This window comes from Erinaceus europaeus, chromosome 15, assembly GCF_950295315.1.
Source record: "Erinaceus europaeus chromosome 15, mEriEur2.1, whole genome shotgun sequence".
In the NCBI taxonomy this organism is placed as follows: Eukaryota; Metazoa; Chordata; class Mammalia; order Eulipotyphla; family Erinaceidae; genus Erinaceus; species Erinaceus europaeus.
This window is the reverse complement of record NC_080176.1, coordinates 27,422,146-27,441,767: the sequence shown is the minus strand read 5'-3', so window position 1 is coordinate 27,441,767 and position 19,622 is coordinate 27,422,146. Positions and strand designations below refer to the sequence as shown.

General features: G+C 51.3%; 1 protein-coding gene across 1 annotated transcript; it reads right to left on the bottom strand.

Moving 5' to 3' along the window:
* Nucleotides 1-779: 779 nt before the first annotated feature.
* On the bottom strand, nucleotides 780-19,368 carry SSC4D (scavenger receptor cysteine rich family member with 4 domains). Its single transcript, XM_060173466.1, has 11 exons — nucleotides 19,209-19,368; nucleotides 15,743-15,941; nucleotides 14,506-14,541; nucleotides 13,976-14,281; nucleotides 12,326-12,403; nucleotides 9,279-9,593; nucleotides 8,035-8,112; nucleotides 5,162-5,236; nucleotides 4,741-5,052; nucleotides 3,080-3,157; nucleotides 780-1,736 (listed from the first exon to the last, which is right to left on the bottom strand). Exons 2-11 carry the CDS (start codon nucleotides 15,906-15,908, stop codon nucleotides 1,420-1,422), a joined length of 1,761 nt encoding a protein of 586 aa, XP_060029449.1. The 5' UTR covers nucleotides 15,909-15,941; nucleotides 19,209-19,368; the 3' UTR covers nucleotides 780-1,419.
* Nucleotides 19,369-19,622: the final 254 nt, after the last annotated feature.

The window sequence follows — 19,622 nt, the reverse complement described above, 5'->3', positions numbered from 1 at the left end:
TTTCATTCCTGAGGCTCCAAGGTTCCAGGTTCAATTCCTAGCACCACTATCAGCCACAGCTAAGCTTGTTTTTTTTGTTTTGTTTTTGTTTTTTTACCAGAGCACTACTCAGCTCTAGTTTACGGTGGTGCAGGGGATTGAACCTGGGACTTTGGAGCCACAAGCAGAGAGTCTGTTTGCATAACCATTATGCTATCTACCCCTGCCTGAACTGAGCTTTCTTTAAGTAACTCTACCATGTCATTTGGTGGTCTTGCATCCCTTATGGGGTCACTTGCCACGTGATCTAGGGGACCCCTTCTTTATTTTAGGTCTAAGGTTTCCAGACATGTACAAAGGAGGGAGGGTCCAAAGTCCCAGGTTCAATCCCCCGCACCCGCACCACCATAAGCCAGAGCTGAACAGTGCTCTGGTTAAAAAAAAAAAAAAGGAGCGAGGGAGGAGTGGTCCAGAAGGTGGGGTGTCAGAAAAACACTGGACTCTCAAACATGAGGTCTCGAGTTCAATCCTTGGCATCACATGTACCAGAGTGACACTCTGGTTCTCCCTCTGTCCCTCCCTCCCTCTTGATCTCTCTGATTCTCTCATTAATAAATAAATATATTTTTAAAAAAACACAGAGGAGGCAGGAGGGTAGAGGTGGTGAGTCAGCATTTCCCAGATGTGCTGAAGATGCTGTTGACCTGCCCTCCACCCTCCTTCCTCCAGAGACCCAACAGAGGCTATTCTGTGACTCAAAGGGACTCAGGGACTCCCCAACACTGACTCAGGGACAGGGGTGGGTGGGCAATGCTTTATTGACTTGGCACCTATGAACGGGTGGCTATAGGCCCTCAGGTCCTTTGCGTCTGCGCAGTGGAGGCTCTGCTGCAGGAGGGGGGGAGAGGGGTGGGCGCAGGGGGGCAGCACACCCGAGATGCTGGTTCTAGCTCCCTGTCCCTGCTTTGGGACCTCCGATCTCCTTGTCCAGCCAAGCACCATCTGAGTCGGGGCCCTCCCAGGGCCATAGCCCCGGCAAGGCAAGGGAGGAGCTGTGGGCCTCTCCTGCTTTCCCTTCTTGGGGATTCCAAGATTGGGAGTGGGAGTTGGGAAGGAAAGACCCCTTTTACAGAGAACCCCTGACCTTCCAGGACCAGGGGCAGGAAGGCAGCGTCAAGGGTTTGGGAGCAGTAATAGGAGCCCCAGCAAAGAGAAGAGCCCACCCCCCCATGTTCCTTTTTAGGGTTGGGCAGAAAGTGGGAGCTTTCATGCAATGGGGTCATGAATGGTTGATGCCAGGTGACAGTCACACAGGCCTGTCATTTGGGCAGACTCTCCCCTGTCCAGGGAAAGGATGAGAGGAGAGAGTTAGTGGCAGTTGTCACAGGAGTACATCTTCCTGGAGGAGAGGCAGGCCCCAGGGGGCTCCAGGCAGCAGGGTCATGGAGGCTGGCACCGGACCCCTGCATCCTCACTGTGGTCGCAGTTGTGGGCATCCCAGCGGATGTGGGAGCATAGCAGCAGGGCGCTCTCCTCCCCCCGGCACTTGACATTGTCCAGAAGGATGGGGCCTCGGCCCGGGCCAAAATGGGCCTCGCCAGGGGCTGCCAGGGCCTGGCCACAGCCCAGCTGACGACACAGGACGATGGCCGCCCTCAGGTCCCAGGCATCGTCGCAAACTGTGCCCCAGCGCTGCCCCAGGAAGAGCTCCACTCTCCCTTCACATCGGTGGGCTCCATTGGCCAAACGTAGGTGCCCTGTGTGGGGATAAGGGGAGGCTGGCAGGGTCTGGCACATGGCAGGCCACCACTTCTGAACTAGGCCAGGGAAGGGGTGATGGAGGAAGCAAAGGGCAGTGGGTAGAGATACAGGGCTGCTCTGGGAACCATAGGGAAGGGGGCAGACAAGATTAAATAAGGTGGGTTTCAGATAGCTCACACTTTGCTATGCACCAGGGCCTGGGTTCAAATCTCTAGCACCATGTAAGAGCCCCATGCACTGGGTGTAAGTAGTAGAGCAGAGTTCCTTCTCTCTCTCTTTTAAAATTTTTATTATCTTTATTTACTTATTGGATAGAGACAGTCAGAAATTGAGAGGGGAGATGGAGATAGAGAGGGAGAAAGACAGAGAGACACCTGCAGCCCTGCTTAACCATTTGTGAAGCTTTCCTCCTGCAGGTGGGGGCCAGGGGCTTGAACCTGGGTCCTTGTGTACTGTAGTGTGTGCACTGGCTGTCACTGCCAGCACCGCCCTCCACGTCTTTTTTCCCCTCTCTGTCACTTAATATGGACAAGGAAAAAAAAATAATAAAGAGGGAGTTGGGCGGTAGCACAGCGGGTTAATCGCACATGGTGCGAAGTGCAAGCACCCACTGGCATAAGGATCCCAGTTCGAGTCCCTGGCTCCCCACTTGCGGGGGGGGGGGGGTCACTTCACAGGCAGTGAGGCAGGTCTGCCGGTGTCTATTTTTCTCTCCCCCTGTCTTCCCCTCCTCTCTCCATTTCTCTCTGTCCTATCTAACAACATCAATAACAACAACAATAATAACTACTACAACAACAATAAAAAACAACAAGGGCAACAAAAGGGAAAATAAATAAATATTTAAATAATAAAGGGTTTGCTTCAGTCCACTCTCAGTCTGCATCCAGGAAGGATGTGCACAGGCCTTTGTGGGGCGTTCAGTGCATGCTGGGTGCCTCTTCTCTGCTCTCCCCTTAGACTTCTGTGCACAACCCCAGTCCCTAGACCCACTCTTGAGAATGACATTGTCCCCAGAGGGTCACTGAATCCCTCTTGCTCCTGGACTTTCCCACATAAACATACAAACAGGCAAAAATGAATTCTTTCATGTCTGTTTACAGCACAGGGGCTTGCTCACTCTAGAAGTGATCTAGATTATTCTGACTTAACCCACCTCCCTTGTTCTGGCCATCATCCCCCCTCATAATGAGGCCTGAGACTAGCATGAATGAACAAAAAAGTCCCAGGACCTGTGACAAATCTGTGTGACCACAAGCTGGAACTTCCCCCAAGTCAGGCCCTTCCCATCTCGATTCCCCACCATCCCTCATTCCTGGGGCGTGGGGTGGCTACATACCATCTCTGGGCCGAGGAGTGGGCACCCGGGTGGTCTCAGCACCTTCCTGCTGGGCTTGCAGTCCTAGCTCCTCTGGGCCTGGTCCGACAAGAACCAAGAATGAAAGAGGAAGCTGTCACAAGGGAAAGTATTCCTTGAGGCCTGGTCACCCCCTAAACAGAAAGGATAGCCTGACCTAGGGACAAGGGGCTTCTCAAGTCCCTGAGAAACTGCTTCCATTGTGGTCTGGACCGTGGCACTGGACTCTCAGACATGAGGTCCTGGGTTAAATCCCTGACAGCACATGCAACAGAGTGATGTCCATTTCTTTCTCTCTCTGCATATCTCCTTTATGAACAAATAAAATATTAAGAGAGAGGGGGTCAGGCGGTAGTGCATTGGGTTATGTGCACGTGGTGCAAAGCACTAGGACCAGCTCAAAGATCTCGGTTTGAGCCCCCGGCTCCCCACCTGCTGGGGAGTCGCTTCATAAGTGGTGAAGTAGGTCTGCAGGTGTCTATCTTTCTCTAACCCTCTGTCTTCCCCTCCTCTCTCGGTTTCTCTCTGTCCTATTCAACAACTAACTACGACATCAATAACAACAACAATAACCACAACAACAATAAAACAAGGGCAACAAAAAGGGAAAAAAGAAGCCCCCAGGAGCAGTGGATGCGTGGTACTGACACCGAGCCCCAGCAATAACCCTGGAAGCAAAAAAAAAAAAAAAGAGAGAGAGAGAGAGAGAAAGAAAGGAACTGCTTGCATCTGCCTTGGGTCAGAGGTGGGGGCTGAGTCTACACTGCTAAGCAGAATTATCTGAGATCTCCCCATTGGGGTACAAGGTTCCTACATCCCAGGACATCCAATGAGGATGACATTGTAATTCCCAAACCAATCAGTGGGCAGAAACATCTTAAAATGGACCACACTGTAGGGGTCAGGCAGAGAGCATAATGGTTATACAAAAGACTTTCATTGCTGAGGCTTGTGGTTATACAAAAGACTTTCATTGCTGAGGCTTGTAGAGGTCCCAGGTTCAATCCCTGGTACCATCACAAACCAGATGTAAGCAGTGTTCTGGTTAAAAACAATAATAAATAAAATAAAATGTAGCTGTTTCTGAAAGCACCCCATTGACTGTTCCCAAAGATAGGCGCTTGTCCACCCCAAAGATGATCAACTCGGCTCGCAAGTTTTGTGGGAACCCCCCCCAACTCTGGAGCAAAAGCGCAGGCCACGCCCTGCAGCAGCCGCGCAGGCTCCAAACCCGGCCCCGCCCCTCACTGCCTGCCGCAGCGCGCGCCCGCCCAAGCCCCGCCCCCTCACTGCAGAGGACACCCCCTTCCCGGCCCCGCCCAGGCTGCGCAGCCGCAGATCGGGGGCTCCGCCTCTTTGCGGAGGACACTGCCTCCCCCGCCCAGCGCACACACCGCAGTGCCGCAGGGCGCGCTCACGAGATGCCCCGTACACACCGTGGTGCGTGCCCGCGCGCGGCTCCGGCCCTCGCCCGGATGCTGTTTGGCCCCGCCCACTCCCCACTGCGTGCTTGTGCGCGGCCTCAGCTCTTGGCCCTGGTGCCGCTGGCCCCGCCCACACCGCCGTGTGCGCTTGCGTGCGGCCCGGGGCTGGGGGGGGGGGTCCAAAGCGGCGGTGGCTGCGCGCTCGCCCGGCCCTCTCACCTGAGCAGAGTGCGCCCGCGTCCTCGTGGTGGCCGCAGTTGTGCTGGCCCCAGCCCAGGTGGAAGCAGTCGCTCAGGCGGGCTTCCGTGCCTGCGCAGCCTACGTTGTCCAGCAGCACGGGGCCGCTGCCGTAGCCGAAGTGGCCGAGTCCCGTGGCGCCCAGCGCCGGCCCGCAGCCCGCTTCCCGGCAGGCCACGCGCGCGTCGGCGAAGTCCCAGTCGTCGTCGCACACGGTGCCCCAGCCGCCGGCGTACAGCACCTCCACGCGGCCGCGGCACGGGCCCGGGCCGCCCACCAGCCGCAGCCGCCCGCCTGCGGGACGCACAGGCCCGGGCCGAGGGGCTGGGTGGACGCCGGTCCCTGCAGCGCCCCGGCAATGGCCGCCCGCCCACCCCCGAGGAACCCCGCTTGCAGCACTTACTTTTCTTCCCCGAGGCCCCCGCCGCCGTGCTGGACTGGGCCGTCTCCCTGGAGGGCAGGGCGCCCGCCCCGGTAGCTGCGGACGAGGGGTGTGTAGAGTTTCAAAGGGACAAGGCCTTCGGAGATACCCCCACGGAGCCCGTCTTATTTTGTTTTTAGATTTTATTTATTTATGAGAAAGATAGACGGGAGAGAGAACCAGACAGCTCTCTGATACATGTGCTGCCGGGGATCGAACTGAGGTCCTCATGCTTGAGAGTCCAACGCTTTATCCACTGCACCACCTCCCGGACCCGGAAACACTATTTGATTTTATTTCTTTTATTATTATTATTATTTTTTTTAAAAGAAAAGCCAAATAGGACTTCCTCGGCCTACTATTTATTTGTTGTTTTTTGTCTTCAAGGTTATCGCTGCACTACCAATCCGCTTCTCCTGGGCCCCAGTTTTTCTCTTTTGCTGCCTTTGTTTATCATTGTTGTTACTATTGCTGTTATTGCTGTCGTTGTTGGATAGGCCCCTATTGAAACCCTGCTTTAGACATCATATGGGGCCCTCATGAAACTTGATAGAAAGGAACAGAACCCTAACTTGGAGGTATTATCCTAATGTCAATCCTGATGACAGCTCCAGTCCCGATTCTTAAGTGTACATCTATTATTCGTTCTTTAAGTTTTATTCATTTATTACATTCTAACAGAGACAGAGAGCTAGATATCCGTGAAAGAAACCATAGCACCGAAGCTTCCTCCAGTGCGTGGGGGCCGTGTTCAAACCTGGGTGCACATAGCAAAGCAGTGCTCTAACGAAGTGAGCTATTTTTCCACTTCTTATTTCTTTTTTTTCCTCTTAAGATTTTATTTATTTATTAGTGAGAAAGATAGGAAGAGAGAGAGAAAGAACCAGACATCACTCTGGTACATGTGCTTCTGGGGATTGAACTCAAGACCTCATGCTTGAGAGTCCAATGGTTTATCCACTACACCACCTCCCGGACCACCTTCTTTCTCCATATATATATATATATATATATATATATATATTTTTTTTTTTTTTTTTTTTTTTTTCCTCCTCCAGGGTTATTGCTGGGCTCGGTGCCTTCACCATGAATCCACCGCTCCTGGAGGCCATTTTTTCCCCCTTTTGTTGCCCTTGTTGTAGCTTCATTGTGGTTATTATTATTGCCCTTGTTGACGCAATTCGTTGTTGGATAGGACAGAGAGAAATGGAGAGAGGAGGGGAAGACAGAGAAGGGGAGAGAAAAATAGACACCTGCAGACCTGCTTCACCGCCTGTGAAGCGACTCCCCTGCAGGTGGGGAGCCGGGGGCTCGAACCGGGATCCTTACGCCGGTCCCTGCGCTTTGCGCCACATGCGCTTAACCCACTGCGCCACCGCCCGACCCCCTTTTTATATTCTTTTTTTAAAAAGTATTTTTAAAAATATTTAATTCCGTTTTTGTTGCCCTTGTTTTATTGTTGTTATTATTGATGTCGTCGTTGTTGGATAGGACAGAGAAATAGAGGAGGGGAAGACAGGGGGAGAAATGGAGAGAGGAGGGGAAGATAGAGAGAGGGAGGGAAAGACACCTGCAGACCTGGTTCACATGCTATGAAGCGACTCCCCTGCAGGTGGGGAGCCGGGGGCTCGAACCAGGATCCTTATGCCAGAACTTGCGCTTTGCACCACGTGTGCTTAACCGGCTATGTTACCGCCTGACTCCCCAAAAGTATTTATTCCCTTTTGTTGCCCATGTTTTATTGTTGTAGTTATTATTGTTGTCGTTGTTAGGAAAGAGAGAAATGGAGAGAGGAGTGGAAGACAGAGGGAGAGAAAGACACTAGCAGACCTGCTTCACCACCTGTGAAGCGACCCCTGCAGGTGGGGAGCCGCGGGCTCCAAGCGGGATCATTATGCCAGACCGTGCGCTTTGCCCCACGTGCGCTTAACCCACTGCGCTACCACCCGACTTCTTTTTCTTTTTTAAATTATTTATTACTGAGAAAGATAGAAGGAAGGAGAAAGAACCAGATCACTCTGGTACATGTGCTGCTGGGGATCCAACTCACAGCTTGTCAAGCTTCCGCCCTGCAAGTGGGGACCAGGGGCTTGAACCTGAGTCCTTGTGCTTTTTTTTTTAAATAAGTTTTATTTTTTATTTTTACTTATCTTTTAACCAGAGCACTGTTCAGCTTTGATTTATGGTGGCACAGAGGATTAAACCTGGGACTATGGAGCCTCAGGCATGAGAGTCTCTTTATATAACCATTATTCTATCTACTCCTGCCCTGTATTTATCTCTTTATTTTGGCTGGAGACAGAGAAATTAAAAGGGAATGAGGAAGGAGAGGGATAGAGAGACCTGCAGCATTGCTTCATTGTGAAGCTTCCCTTTGCTGGTGGGGAACAGAGGCTTGAACCCAGGTCATTGCACACTCAACCAGGTGCTCCACTGTCCAGCCTCCCCCATTTCATTTCAGCCAGCTCTGACTTATGGTGGTGCCAGGGATTGAACCTGGGAACTTGGAACCCCAGGTATGAAAGTCTTTTTACATCACCACTGTGCTACCTCCCCCTATCCCATTCATTCCTTTATGTCAGTAGACTCTCAGGCCCCAAACTCAGCACCCAGATTTTACTTCAGAGCTTTAAGGAACTCGCTCGCCACCCCCTCCCTCCCGCTGAACTTTTCAGAGCTCTGGATTTCATCCTTGCTCCATCTGCTCATCCGTTCTCTCACCCACCTCTTTACCATCTGGCCAAAAGCCCTGGCCTGCTAGTTGAGGCCTCCTTCCTATTGGAACCAAAACAGCCTTCCAGATTCCCAGCCAGGTCCCTCTCATCTCTATACCACGCAGCCTAAAAGCTCCTTACCGTAGGGCTCCGTGTGCCAGGCCAGGTCCTCTCTGGTTGCTGAGGGTGGCAGTGCTGTGAAAGTTGGAGCACCCAGCACTAGAATGGGAGAAAAGGAAAGAAAAAAAAGGTTCAGGGGTCAAGGTTCTGCTCCTAGTCAGTATTGGGCTTTCCGGAGGAATGAGAGGGCATCCTTAGAATAGACCTTTTTTAAAATTATCTTTATTTATTGGATAGAGGCAGCCAGAAATCAAGAAGAGAAGGAAGGGGAGAAAGAGTGGGAGAGAGACAAAGAGACACCTGCAGCCCTGCTTCACCACTTGCAAAGCTTTCCCGCTGCAGCTGGGGACCTGGAGCTCGAACTCGGGGTCCTTGTACATTGTAACAAGTGCGCTCAACCAGGTGTGCCACCACCTGGCCGCTAGAACAGACTTTATTTCCAGAGGTCTCCAGGACCTCTGGGGCAAGTTTTTTTTTTTTTTTTTTTTTTTACCCTTGACAGGAAGAGAGTGACAGAGATCTTCAATGGGGGGCGGGAGCTGGGCTCAAACATAGGCTGTGCACATGGCAAAGCAATACACTATCCAAGAAAGCTGTTTTGCCAGCCCTATTTATTCTTGCTCTTTCAGCTAAAAAATTATTTAGATAAAAGATGAGATACAGACACCACCAGCATTTTTCATCACTTTGCTGATGCTTCCACGTAGCTGCCAGGAACTCAAACACTGATTATGGCAAAGTGCACAGTCTATCGGGTCTCTGGGGTGGGGGTGGGGGGGATCTAGCGATTCTAGATTCCTGTTGCTTTATTATTCTGAATCAGTCTGTGAAGAGTACTTGGAAATGGACGGACATTCCGCAGACATTCTTGGGGTACTGCCAGATTAACTCTGCAGTGTTGGTGGAACAGACTGCAGTGCTGCCTCGGCCCTGAAACTCACCACACACAGAGAGAGCAGGGACTATCTGCCGCACTTGCAGAGAAGTACCAAGTTATTGGGGTGATGGTGGGGTGTTGGGGAGCCTTCCTGGAGAGTTCTGGGGACTTTAATGGCTGCTGCACAGCTCTCCAGGCCCACCATCAGGTTCCACCAACCTCCTGCTGCGTTTGGACAAGTCCCACCCCTGCCCGCCAAGCCACGCCCACCCTGTAGACCACGCCCATCACAGAGCCCCTCAGGCCACGCCCGGTGAAAGCCACGCCCACACGCGACGCCACGCCCAAGCAGACCGCGCCTCCGCTAAAGCCCCGCCCCGGGCCGCACCTGCGCAGAGCGCGCCGGCGTCCTCGTGGTGGCCGCAGTTGTGCACGCCCCAGCCCAGGCTCAGGCAGGCTGCCAGGCGGGGCTCGCCGCCCTCGCAGTGCACGTTGTCCAGCAGGATGTGCCCGGTGCCGTAGCCGAAGAAGGCGTTGGTGGTGGCGGCCAGGGCCTCCCCGCAGCCCAGCTGGCGGCAGACCACAGCGGCGTCCGGCAGCCCCCAGTCGTCATCACATACCGTGCCCCACCGGCCTCCGTGCAGGATCTCCACCCGGCCCTCGCACGGGCCCGCGCCGCCCACCAGCCGCACGTTGCCCTCACCTGGGGACGGCGAGCGGCCAGGGAGCACCTGCCCCTGCTCTGTGCGCTGTGCCCCAGGGTCAGGGGACACGCGGTGCTGTGGTGAAACAGCTCTCCCTCCAGGAAGTCCTCCCCGATCTCTGGACCAGGGGACCCTCTTCCTCCTCGGACTGTCTTCACCTTTAGATCTGACCATCTGGGAGGAACACTTGCCAATGTCTTCGCCTATGTCACTTTGTACTTGTATGACTCTCCCACTACATGAACTCCAGTGCCTGTCTCTTTCTTCAAACTCGTACTGTGGGGGTGGCTGGTGGCACATTTATTTGAGCACACATGTACAGTGCGCAAGGTTCAAGCCCCCGGTCCCCATCTCTGTGTGTGGGGGAACTTAACGAGTGGTGAAGCAGTGCTGCAGGTGTCTGTTTCTTTATAATTTTTATCTATTTATTTAAAATATTTTTATTATCTTTATCTGTTGGATAGACAGCCAAAAATCGAGAGAAGAGGGAGACAGAGATAGACAGAGGGAGTCGGGCTGTAGCGCAGCGGGTTAAGCGCAGGTGGCGCAAAGCACAAGGACTGGCATAAGGATCCCGGTTCTAACCCCGGCTCCCCACCTGCAGGGGAGTCACTTCACAGGCGGTGAAGCAGGTCTGCAGGTGTCTATCTTTCTCTCCTCCTCTCTGTCTTCCCCTCCTCTCTCCATTTCTCTCTGTCCTATCCAACAACGACAACAACAATAATAACTACAACGATAAAACAAGGGCAACAAAAGGGAATAAATAAATAAAATAAATATAAAAAAAAGAGATAGACACCTGCAGCACTGCTTCACCACTCGCCCTGCAGGTGGGGACGGGGAGGCTCGAACCTGGGTCCTTGTACACTGTAACCTGTGTGCTCAACCAGTTGTGTCACCAGCTTTGTTGTGCTCAACCAGTTGTGCCCCCCAATTTTTATTTATTTTAATGAGAGATATATAGAGGCCAGTGTCCTGCTCAGCTCTGGTTTATGGTGGTACTGGGGATTAAACCTGGGACTTAAGAGCCTCAGGCATGAGTCTTTTGCATAACCATTATGCTGTCTCCAGCCCCACCTCTCTTTTAAAAGTACTTTATTCATTTATTATTGGATAGAGACACAGAGAAACTGAGAGGGGAGGAGGAGGTAGAGAGGTAGAGAGAGACAGACACCTGCAGCCCTGCTTCACCACTTATGAAGCTTTCCCCCTGCAGGTAGGGTCCAGAGGCTTGAACTCTCCCTCCCTATCTGTGTAACCCCTTCCTCTTGATTTCTGGATGTCTGTAAAATAAATAAAAATTTTAAAAACTAGGGATGGGTGGTGGCACACATGGTTAAATGTACATGCTACAATGCGCAAGGACCCAGGTTCGAGTCCCCATTCCCCCACTTGCAGGGAGAAAACTTCACAAACAGTGAAGCAGTGTTGCAGATGTCTCTCCGTCTCTCTCCCTCTCTATCACCCCTTCCCTCTCAATTTCCGGCTGTCTCTATCCAATAAATAAATAAATAAAGATAATTAAAAATTTTTGACTTGTACTGTTATTTATTTATTTATAACCAGAGCATGGTTCAAACTGTAGCTTATGGTGGTGCTGGAGACTGAATCCGAGGTCTCAGTGCCTTCAGCTTGAAAGTCCTTTGTATAAACATTATGCTGTCTCCCCAGCCCTACTTTTATTTTTAATGATGAGAAAGACAAAAAAAAAAAAAGGCGGGAGTCGGGCTGTAGCGCAGCGGGTTAAGCGCACGTGGCGCTAAGCACAAGGACCAGCATAAGGATCCCGGTTCGAACCCCGGCTCCCCACCTGCAGGGGAGTAGCTTCACAGGCGGTGAAGCAGGTCTGCAGGTGTCTATCTTTCTCTCCTCCTCTCTGTCTTCCCCTCCTCTCTCCATTTCTCTCTGTACTATCCAACAACGACAACAACAATAATAACTACAACAATAAAACAACAAGGGCAACAAAAGGGAATAAATAAATAAAATATAAAAAAAAATTTTTTTTTTAATTAAAAAAAAAAAAGGCATCACTCAGGAGTCAGGCAGTAAGAGCAGCGGGTTAAGCACATGTGGCACAAAGCACAAGGACCAGTGTAAGGATCCCGGTTTGAACCCCGGCTCCCCACCTGCAGGGGAGTCCCTTCACAGGCGGTAAAGCAGGTCTGCAGGTGTCTATCTTTCTCTCCCCCTCTGTCTTCCCCTCCTCTCTCCATTTCTTTCTGTCCTATCCAACAACAATGACATCAATAATAACTACAACAAGAAAACGACAAGGACAACAAAAGGGAATAAATAAATACATATTTTTTTTTAAAAGGGCATCACATGGTCCAGGAAGTGGTGTAGTGGCTAAGGCACTAGACTTTCAAGCATGAGGTCCTGAGTTTGATCCCTGGCAGCACATGTACCATAGTGATGGCTGGTTCTTTCTCTCCTATCTTTCTCATGAACAAATAAATTATTTTTTTAAAAAAGGGCATCACTCTGGCATATGCAATGCTAGGGATTAAACTCAGGACCTTATGCTTGATGCTTTATCTAGTGTTCTACCTCCTGGGCACCTGCTAGTTTTTTTTTTTTTTTTTTTTACTACACTTCCATCCCTTTCTCTGTGAAGACTAAGTCAGTGAGTGAGCTGAGGGTCTTAAGGGGATGGTGGGTGGGGTCTCCAGTTGTCCCGCTGATAATCCCCCTATTCCCAGGCTGGGGGGGGCTGCATTATCCTTACCTTTCTCATATCGGGGCGTCGTTGGGGGTGCCCTGCTGGCTAGCACTCTCTTTGTTGGGGGCTGCGTGGGTAAAAATTCTGCAAAGGAAGCAGAGTGGAAGGGGGAGCACACACCTTTCAGTTCTCCAGCCTTATCCTTGGGAGGAAGCAGAGCATGGAGCCCTGAATATTTGGACCTTAGGTTTGAGTCCCACAAAATGGTCCAAGCCAGGAGCCCTGGGGCAGAGCCAGCTGAGTCCTGGAAGCAGTAGCTTCAGAGGAAGTCTTGCAGTTCCTCACTCATTTAGTTCCTTACTTTCCCCTTATTTTATTTATTTATTCATTATTTGCCACCAGGGTTATCGTTGGGGCTTAGGGCCTGCACCACTCCCGGTGGCCATTTTTCCTTTTTTTTTTTTAAAGATTTTATTTATTTATTTATTAGTGAGAAAGATAGGAAGAGAGAGAGAGAAAGAACCAGCCATCACTCCCACATGTGCTGCCTGGGATGGAACTCGAGACCTCCTGCTTGAGAGTCTAAAGCTTTACCACTGTGCCACCTCCCAGACCACCATTTTTCCTTTTTTTCTCTTTCTTTTTCTTTGTCTCTTTTTTCTTTTCTTTTTTTATATTTTATTTATTTATTTTCCCTTTTGTTGCCCTTGTTTTTTATTGTTGTTGTAGTTATTTTTTAATTTAATTTAATTTTGTTTTTCTTAAAGTCTTTTCTTTTTATTTATTCCCCTTTGTTGCCCTTGTTGTTTTATTGTTGTAGTTATTATTGTTGTTGTCGTTGTTGGATAGGACAGAGAGAAATGGAGAGAGGAGGGGAAGACAGAGACGGGGAGAGAAAGACAGACACCTGCAGACCTGCTTCACTGCCTGTGAAGGTACTCCCCTGCAGGTGGGGAGCTGGGGGCTCAAACAAGGGGTCCTTACACCTGTCCTTGCACTTCGCGCCATGTGCCACTTAACCCTCTGCACTACCGCCCGACTCCCTCTCTTTCAAATTTTAAACAAGTATCATATCCCAAGAACTACTTAGAAATGGTGGTCTGGATAGCAGCAAAGTAGAAGACTCTGGGGTGGGGGAGAATACAGGTCCAAGAATGATGACAGAGGACCTAGTCGGGTTGTATTGTTATATGGGAAACTGGGGAATGTTATGCATGTACAAACTATTGTATTTACTGTTGAATGTAAAACATTAATTCCCCAATAAAGAAAGAAAAAAAAGAAAAAAAAAAAAAAGAAATGGTGGTCTGGGAGGTGGTGCAGTGGATAAAGCATTGGACTCTCAAGCATGAAGTCTTGAGTTCAATCTCCAGCAGCACATGGACCAAAGTGGTGTCTGGTTCTTTCTCTCTCCTCCCATCTTTCTCATCAATAAATAAAATCTTAAAAAGAAAAAAAAAAAGCTTTTTAGAAATGTAAGCCCTCCGGTTCCACCCTAATCCTGCTGGGTCCAAAACTCTAGGATGAGGCCACCATCCAGGTGACTGTCCTGAGAGCTAGTCTTACCAAGTGGGAGGCTCTGGGTTTAAACCCTGACACCCTATAAACCCATGTCACCCTTTCTGGGTCTCAATGTCCCTCTCTGTACCCAAATAAAAAGGGGCCCAAGGGGTGACAGGAAGATGCCCCTCCCCCACTCCTCTGTCTGGGTCTCACCATGGCAAAGCACTGCCACATCCTCATAGTGGAAGCAGTTGTGCACGCCCCAGCCCCGGCTGCCGCACTGGCTCAGCGCTGACTCCTGACCTCCGCACTCCACGTTGTCCAGCAGGATGGGGCCTCGACCCTGGCCAAAGGCGAGGGGCCTGGGCACCGGCAGTGCCAGGCCGCAGCCCAGCTGGCGACACACCACATTGGCATCCACCACGTCCCAGTCGTCATCACACACACTGCCCCAGGCACCACTGTGCAGGACCTCCAGGCGACCCCGGCAGCGACTGGGGCCGCCCACCAGCCGCAGCTCTGTGGGGAGGGGAAGAGCTGGCACTGGGGATGGGGGCTCTGAACCCAAACTAGGGGTCCCACCATGCCCACCTGGGCACTGAGCCCTATCTCTCCTTCTCTGTAAAGTGGGGAGCCAGACTCAGTCCTTTGGGGGCATCTAGAATAAAAGAGGGCTACTCTAGCGGTCACTTTCCAGCATTGGAGTGGTTTTTGGGGGCAGGGAGGAAGCCCCCCTCACCTACCTGGAAAGACTAGTGGGGTGGACTGAAGGGCGTTCGCTGAAACAGAGAGGACAGCAGTGACTTCTATGTCCCACCTGGTCCTGGGAACCCAGCTCCCCCTTCCTGGGTCCTGGCTCTCACTCCCCCTTTCCTCTGCTCTTCCCACTCTTCCAGAACCTCTCCTGGGACCCCCATCTTGTCTGCTATTGCCCTGACTGTCCCCAGACTCCTAGCATCTTCTGACCACCCTATCTTATTTTTTTAAAATATATATATATGTGTGTATATATATATATTTATTATTAGATAGAGACAGAGGAATTGAGAGGGGAGAGGTAGATGGAGAAAGACAGAGAGACACCTGCAGCCCTGCTTCACCACTCATGAAGCTTTCCCCCTGCAGGTGGGGGACAGGGGCTTGAACCTGAGTCCTTGTGAACTGCAATGTGAGCACTTAACCCAGTGTGCTTACTTACCCAAAAGTTACTTCTTAATTTCTGTTAGTCTTTCTACAGATCTGTCGCTGGGCAGTGTTCTCTGCTTGGGCTGTTCTGTCTGACCCTGCCCTGCCTGCCCCTTCCCCATCCTCACTATAGCTCCTGTAAGTCTCAGCACCTGGAACCCTCTCCTCCAGGAAGTCCTCCCAGAGCCCTCAGCTAGAAATGTTTTCTCTTCTCTTAGAATCTCTAGGTGTCATATGTACACCCCTTCTGCCTGGCAAAACAGCCATGTCTGTCATGTATGTCTTGGTGCCCCCAGGGTCCACAGCTGTCCCTCAGCAGTTCACCTGGATAGTGTGTTACTTTGCCATGGTCTGTGGCGCAGGTGTGAGCAGCACACTATCCAGATGAGCTATTTTGTTGGAGAGACACCTCAACACCAGAGCTTCCTCCTACGCTATGTCATTCCTTGGTGGTGCCGGAGCTCAAAGCCTGACAACATGCAGATGGGGGGCATCTCGGACTCAGGACCTCGGGCTTGAGAGTCCAGAGACAGATCTGTCACCAGTCTCAGGTCCCCCAAATCTTCTTTCTTGAGTTTGGATAGTCACCACCTGCTCTTCTAGTCCCCATGCCATCTTTGAAGCCACCTGCTTCTCCCCTTCCCTCTTTCCACTGTCCCCCGATGGCCCCACTCTGTGTACCTGGAGCCATCACCCCCAGCACTGAGCCTTCTGCTCCTGGGGCCAGTGTCTCCTGTTGCACTGAGAAGGACACAGCGAGAGACACTTTCCAGGAGGTGGGGGAGGAACACTCACCCAGTGGCAGGAGGAAGAGGAAGGACAGGGCTGGGGGAAGAGGAGGCGGGGCAGTGGTTCTGTCTCCCAGCCTCCACCCCGTGCTGTTGTCCTTTGCCAGGGGACCAACAGGCATCTCGGCCTCCTTGTATATCCAGCTGGCTGGTGGTCTTCCAGAAGGTTCCATTGAGGGGCTGGGGAGAAGTCACAGCTGGAACATCTGGAATGAAAGACCATATCTTCCAGTGGGAACAGACCCAGGGAGAGTGGGGGTGGGGTGGGGTTGGCATTTCCATTTGGGGTGCGCATTCAGTTGGCCGATGGGAAAGATGGGAGCTGAGGAGGGATCCAGGAGGGAGGCCGGCTGGAGAGAGAACGAGCCTATGGGGTAAGTACATTTAGGCTTGAGGCCTGGGAATTTAATCTCCAGGACAGGAGTCCCAAAATACGGCATTGAAACTCCCTGGTGAGAACCCCCACATATTTTAGGGGAGACAGAGATGGACAGCTGTTTTGTTCTCTTCTTCCTCCTCCTCCTTTTCCCTTACCTTTCTTCACATTCCCATCCTCCTCCTCTTCCTTTTATGAATGAGTTTTTCCTTGCGAAGTTGTGATTTTTCAAAATATTTATTCCCTTTTTTTTTGCCCTTGTTTTTTATTGTTATAGTTACTATTGTTGTTGCTATTGATGTCATAGCTGTTACATAGGACAGAGAGAAATGGAGAGAGGAGGGGAAGACAGAGCTGAGAAGTGCTCTGTTAAAAATAATAGTAATAGGGGGCTGGGCGGTAGCACAGCAGGTTATGCACACATGGCGCGAAGCACAAGGACCAGCATAAGGATCCTGGTTCGAGCTCTGGCTGCTGGTGGTGCTATGAATTGAATCTGGGACACTGGAGCCTCAGGCAAGAAAACCTTTTGCAAAACCATTATGCTGTCTCCACTGCCCAATGAAATCTTTTAAAAATTACTTTATGTACTTATTTATTTTATGAAGCAGAGGATTACCAGAGGGGGACAGAAATAGAGAGACACCTGTAGCTCTACTTCGCCACTTGTGGAGCTTTCCCCCCTGCAGGTGGAGACTGGGGGCTTGAACCTGGGTCCTTGTGCACTGTTGTGAGGTGCTTAATGAGGTGTGCCACCACCTGGCTCCCAGAGAACATTCCCACTCTGTAACTAGCATCTCCCAAAGCACCCCAAATCCCTGTCTCCCCTTTCCTTCAAGAAACTGAACAAGAGAGTGAGGACTGTCCGAAGGGGGGCTGGAGGTTGGTTTAGATGAAGGCTCTGTTTGGGGCCTATGGATAGTGAGCTGTCCAAGGAGGGCACCCCTCCTAGCGGCAACACACTTCAGCCCCCATTCCCCAGGGGTGCCTCTGCCTGGCAACCTGCCAGATGGAAACCTATCTGTTCGTGGGCACAGGGTTTTCAATACCCCATTCATGGGGCCCAGGACAGCTCCCCATGGAATAATCAGCCATTGTGTTCCCTCTGCCTGGCCCCGGGGATAGCTGGGACATGGGAGGTGAACACCATGAGGAAGGTGGGGGTGGGGGTTGAGAGCAATCTGGGCCTTGCAAGCCTCCCCAACCTGGGGTCCCTTATCTCTCAGGCTGCTGGGACATTGTACCCACCAATCAGGTTAGCCCCTACTATGGACACTTCCAGACAGCCTGGCTAGGGCTGAGGTCTCAAGTCCTTTTAGTCTATCTTCTGGCCTCCCCAGCTCCCCTGGGCCAGGAATGAGGAGGAAAGACCCCCAATCTTGACCCCCCCACTGATCCCATGTGCCAGCAGACCCCCAGTATCCCAAGGGGGGCTCTGGAAGGCTCACTTCACCACCACTCCCAACCCAACCCTGCTGCCATCTCACTCCTTAGAAGCCTGGGTCAAAATTCAGTCAACCCAGGAGTTGGGTGGTAGCGCAGTGGGTTAAGCGCAGGTGGCACAAAGCACAAGGACAGGCGTAAGGATCCCGGTTCAAGCCCCTGGCTCCCCACCTGCAGGCAGGTCGCTTCACAAGCAGTGAAGCAGGTCTGCAGGTGCCTATCTTTCTCTCCCCCCCCTCTGTCTTCCCCTTCTCTCTCCATTTCTCTTTGTCCTATCCAACAACGACGACATCAATAGCAACAACAATAATAAATACAACAATAAAACAAGGGCAACAAAAGGAAATAAATAAATAAATATTTTTTAAAAATTCAGTCAACCTTTCCCTGCCTTCCATGAATTCTGGCTTACTCGTACTTTCCCACGCCCTGTCTACCCTCATGAGGGCATTTTCCCTGCCTGCTGTATGAGCTCATCTGGCTGAGACAAACTGTCCTTCTCAAAAAGTGAGGTTAGGGCTGGAGAGACAGCATAGCGGTTCTACAGAAAGACTTTCAGACCTGAGACTCTGAAGTTCCAGGTTCAATCCCCAGCACCACGATAAGCCAGAGCTGAGTTATGCTCTGAATAACAACAACAACAACAACAACAACAACAACAGGGAGTCGGGCGGTAGTGCAATGGGTTAAGCGCACGTGGTGCAAAGCACAAGGACCGACGTAAGGATCCTGGTTCGAGCCCCTGGCTCCCCACCTGCAGGGGAGTTGTTTCATAATCGGTGAAGCAGGTCTGCAGGTGTCTATCTTTCTCTCCCTCCTCTGTCTTCCCCTCCTCTCTCCATTTCTCTCTGTCCTATCAAACTACAACGACATCAATAACTACAATAATAACTACAACAATAAAACAACAAGTGCAACAAAAGGGAAAATAAATAAATATAAAAATAATAATAATAATAACAATTACAATAATAAAATAAAAGTGGGGTGGGCAGGGTGGTGGCGCACCCGGTTAAGCACACATAGTACTAACCGTAAGGACCCACAGAAGGATACAGGTTCGAGCCCCTGGCTCCCCACCTGTACTAGGGACAATTCACAAGCTTTGAAGCAGGTCTCCAGGTGTCAGTCTTCCTTTCTTCCTCTCTCCCTCCCCCTCCTCTCTCAATTTATCTCTGTCCTATGCAATAAAAAAATGGAAAAAATGGCTGCTAGGAGCAGTGGATTCATAGTGTCGCCACCAAGCCCCAGAGATACCCTGGAGGTAATAGTAATAGTAATAGTAATACTACTACTACTAATAAAAGTAGGGGTAGCAATGAAGGGGTCATTAGCAGCTGTTGCCAAGTTAATAGCACCCAAGTTCAGACCACGCTGAGCCCAGCACTCCGGTAGCAAAAGTGAGAGTTATTGGTACAGACCAGATTCTGCTCAGGACTCTGCTCAGTACCTAGCACTCAAAAGATGTTTGTTGAATGACTGAGTGATATTCAGAACTGCAGCAAGGAGACTGAGGCAGGCAGAGGAGGAGGCCCGGGAGATGATAGAGGAAGACTCCTCGTCTGATCAGTGGAAAACTCATTTTACACACACACACACACACACACACACACACACACACACACACACACAAGCAAAAGGGAGGGATTCATACCTGGGGAAAAGTTCTAGACCTTTCTGTCCTTTCTTTTATTGTCCATCCAAGGTGAGATGGCTCTTCCTACAGGAGGGGACCCCGAGGCAGATCGGCGCACCCCTCTTTCCTCTTTGTAAAGCTGGAAGGTGAGCTAAGTTAGAGACTCCGTCCATGGAGCTGGCTGGTGGCCCAGCCTGTCCCCACAGGGCCTGAGTGACAGAAGGTGGCCACCAGGGTCTGGAGTAGCCCAGAAGAAGGGGCACAGGGCAGAGGAGGGGCCGTGGGGTGGGGTGGAGGCAGCCCCTCCTCTATCTCCCCCTCAACCAGGACTCAGGTTTCAGAAAGGCCTGGGAAGGTCTCCGCCCCTTTGTGGCTAGCCAAGCACCCGGATTTGTTGGCAGGCTCCACTCAGCCTGGTCCTGAAGCCAAGGA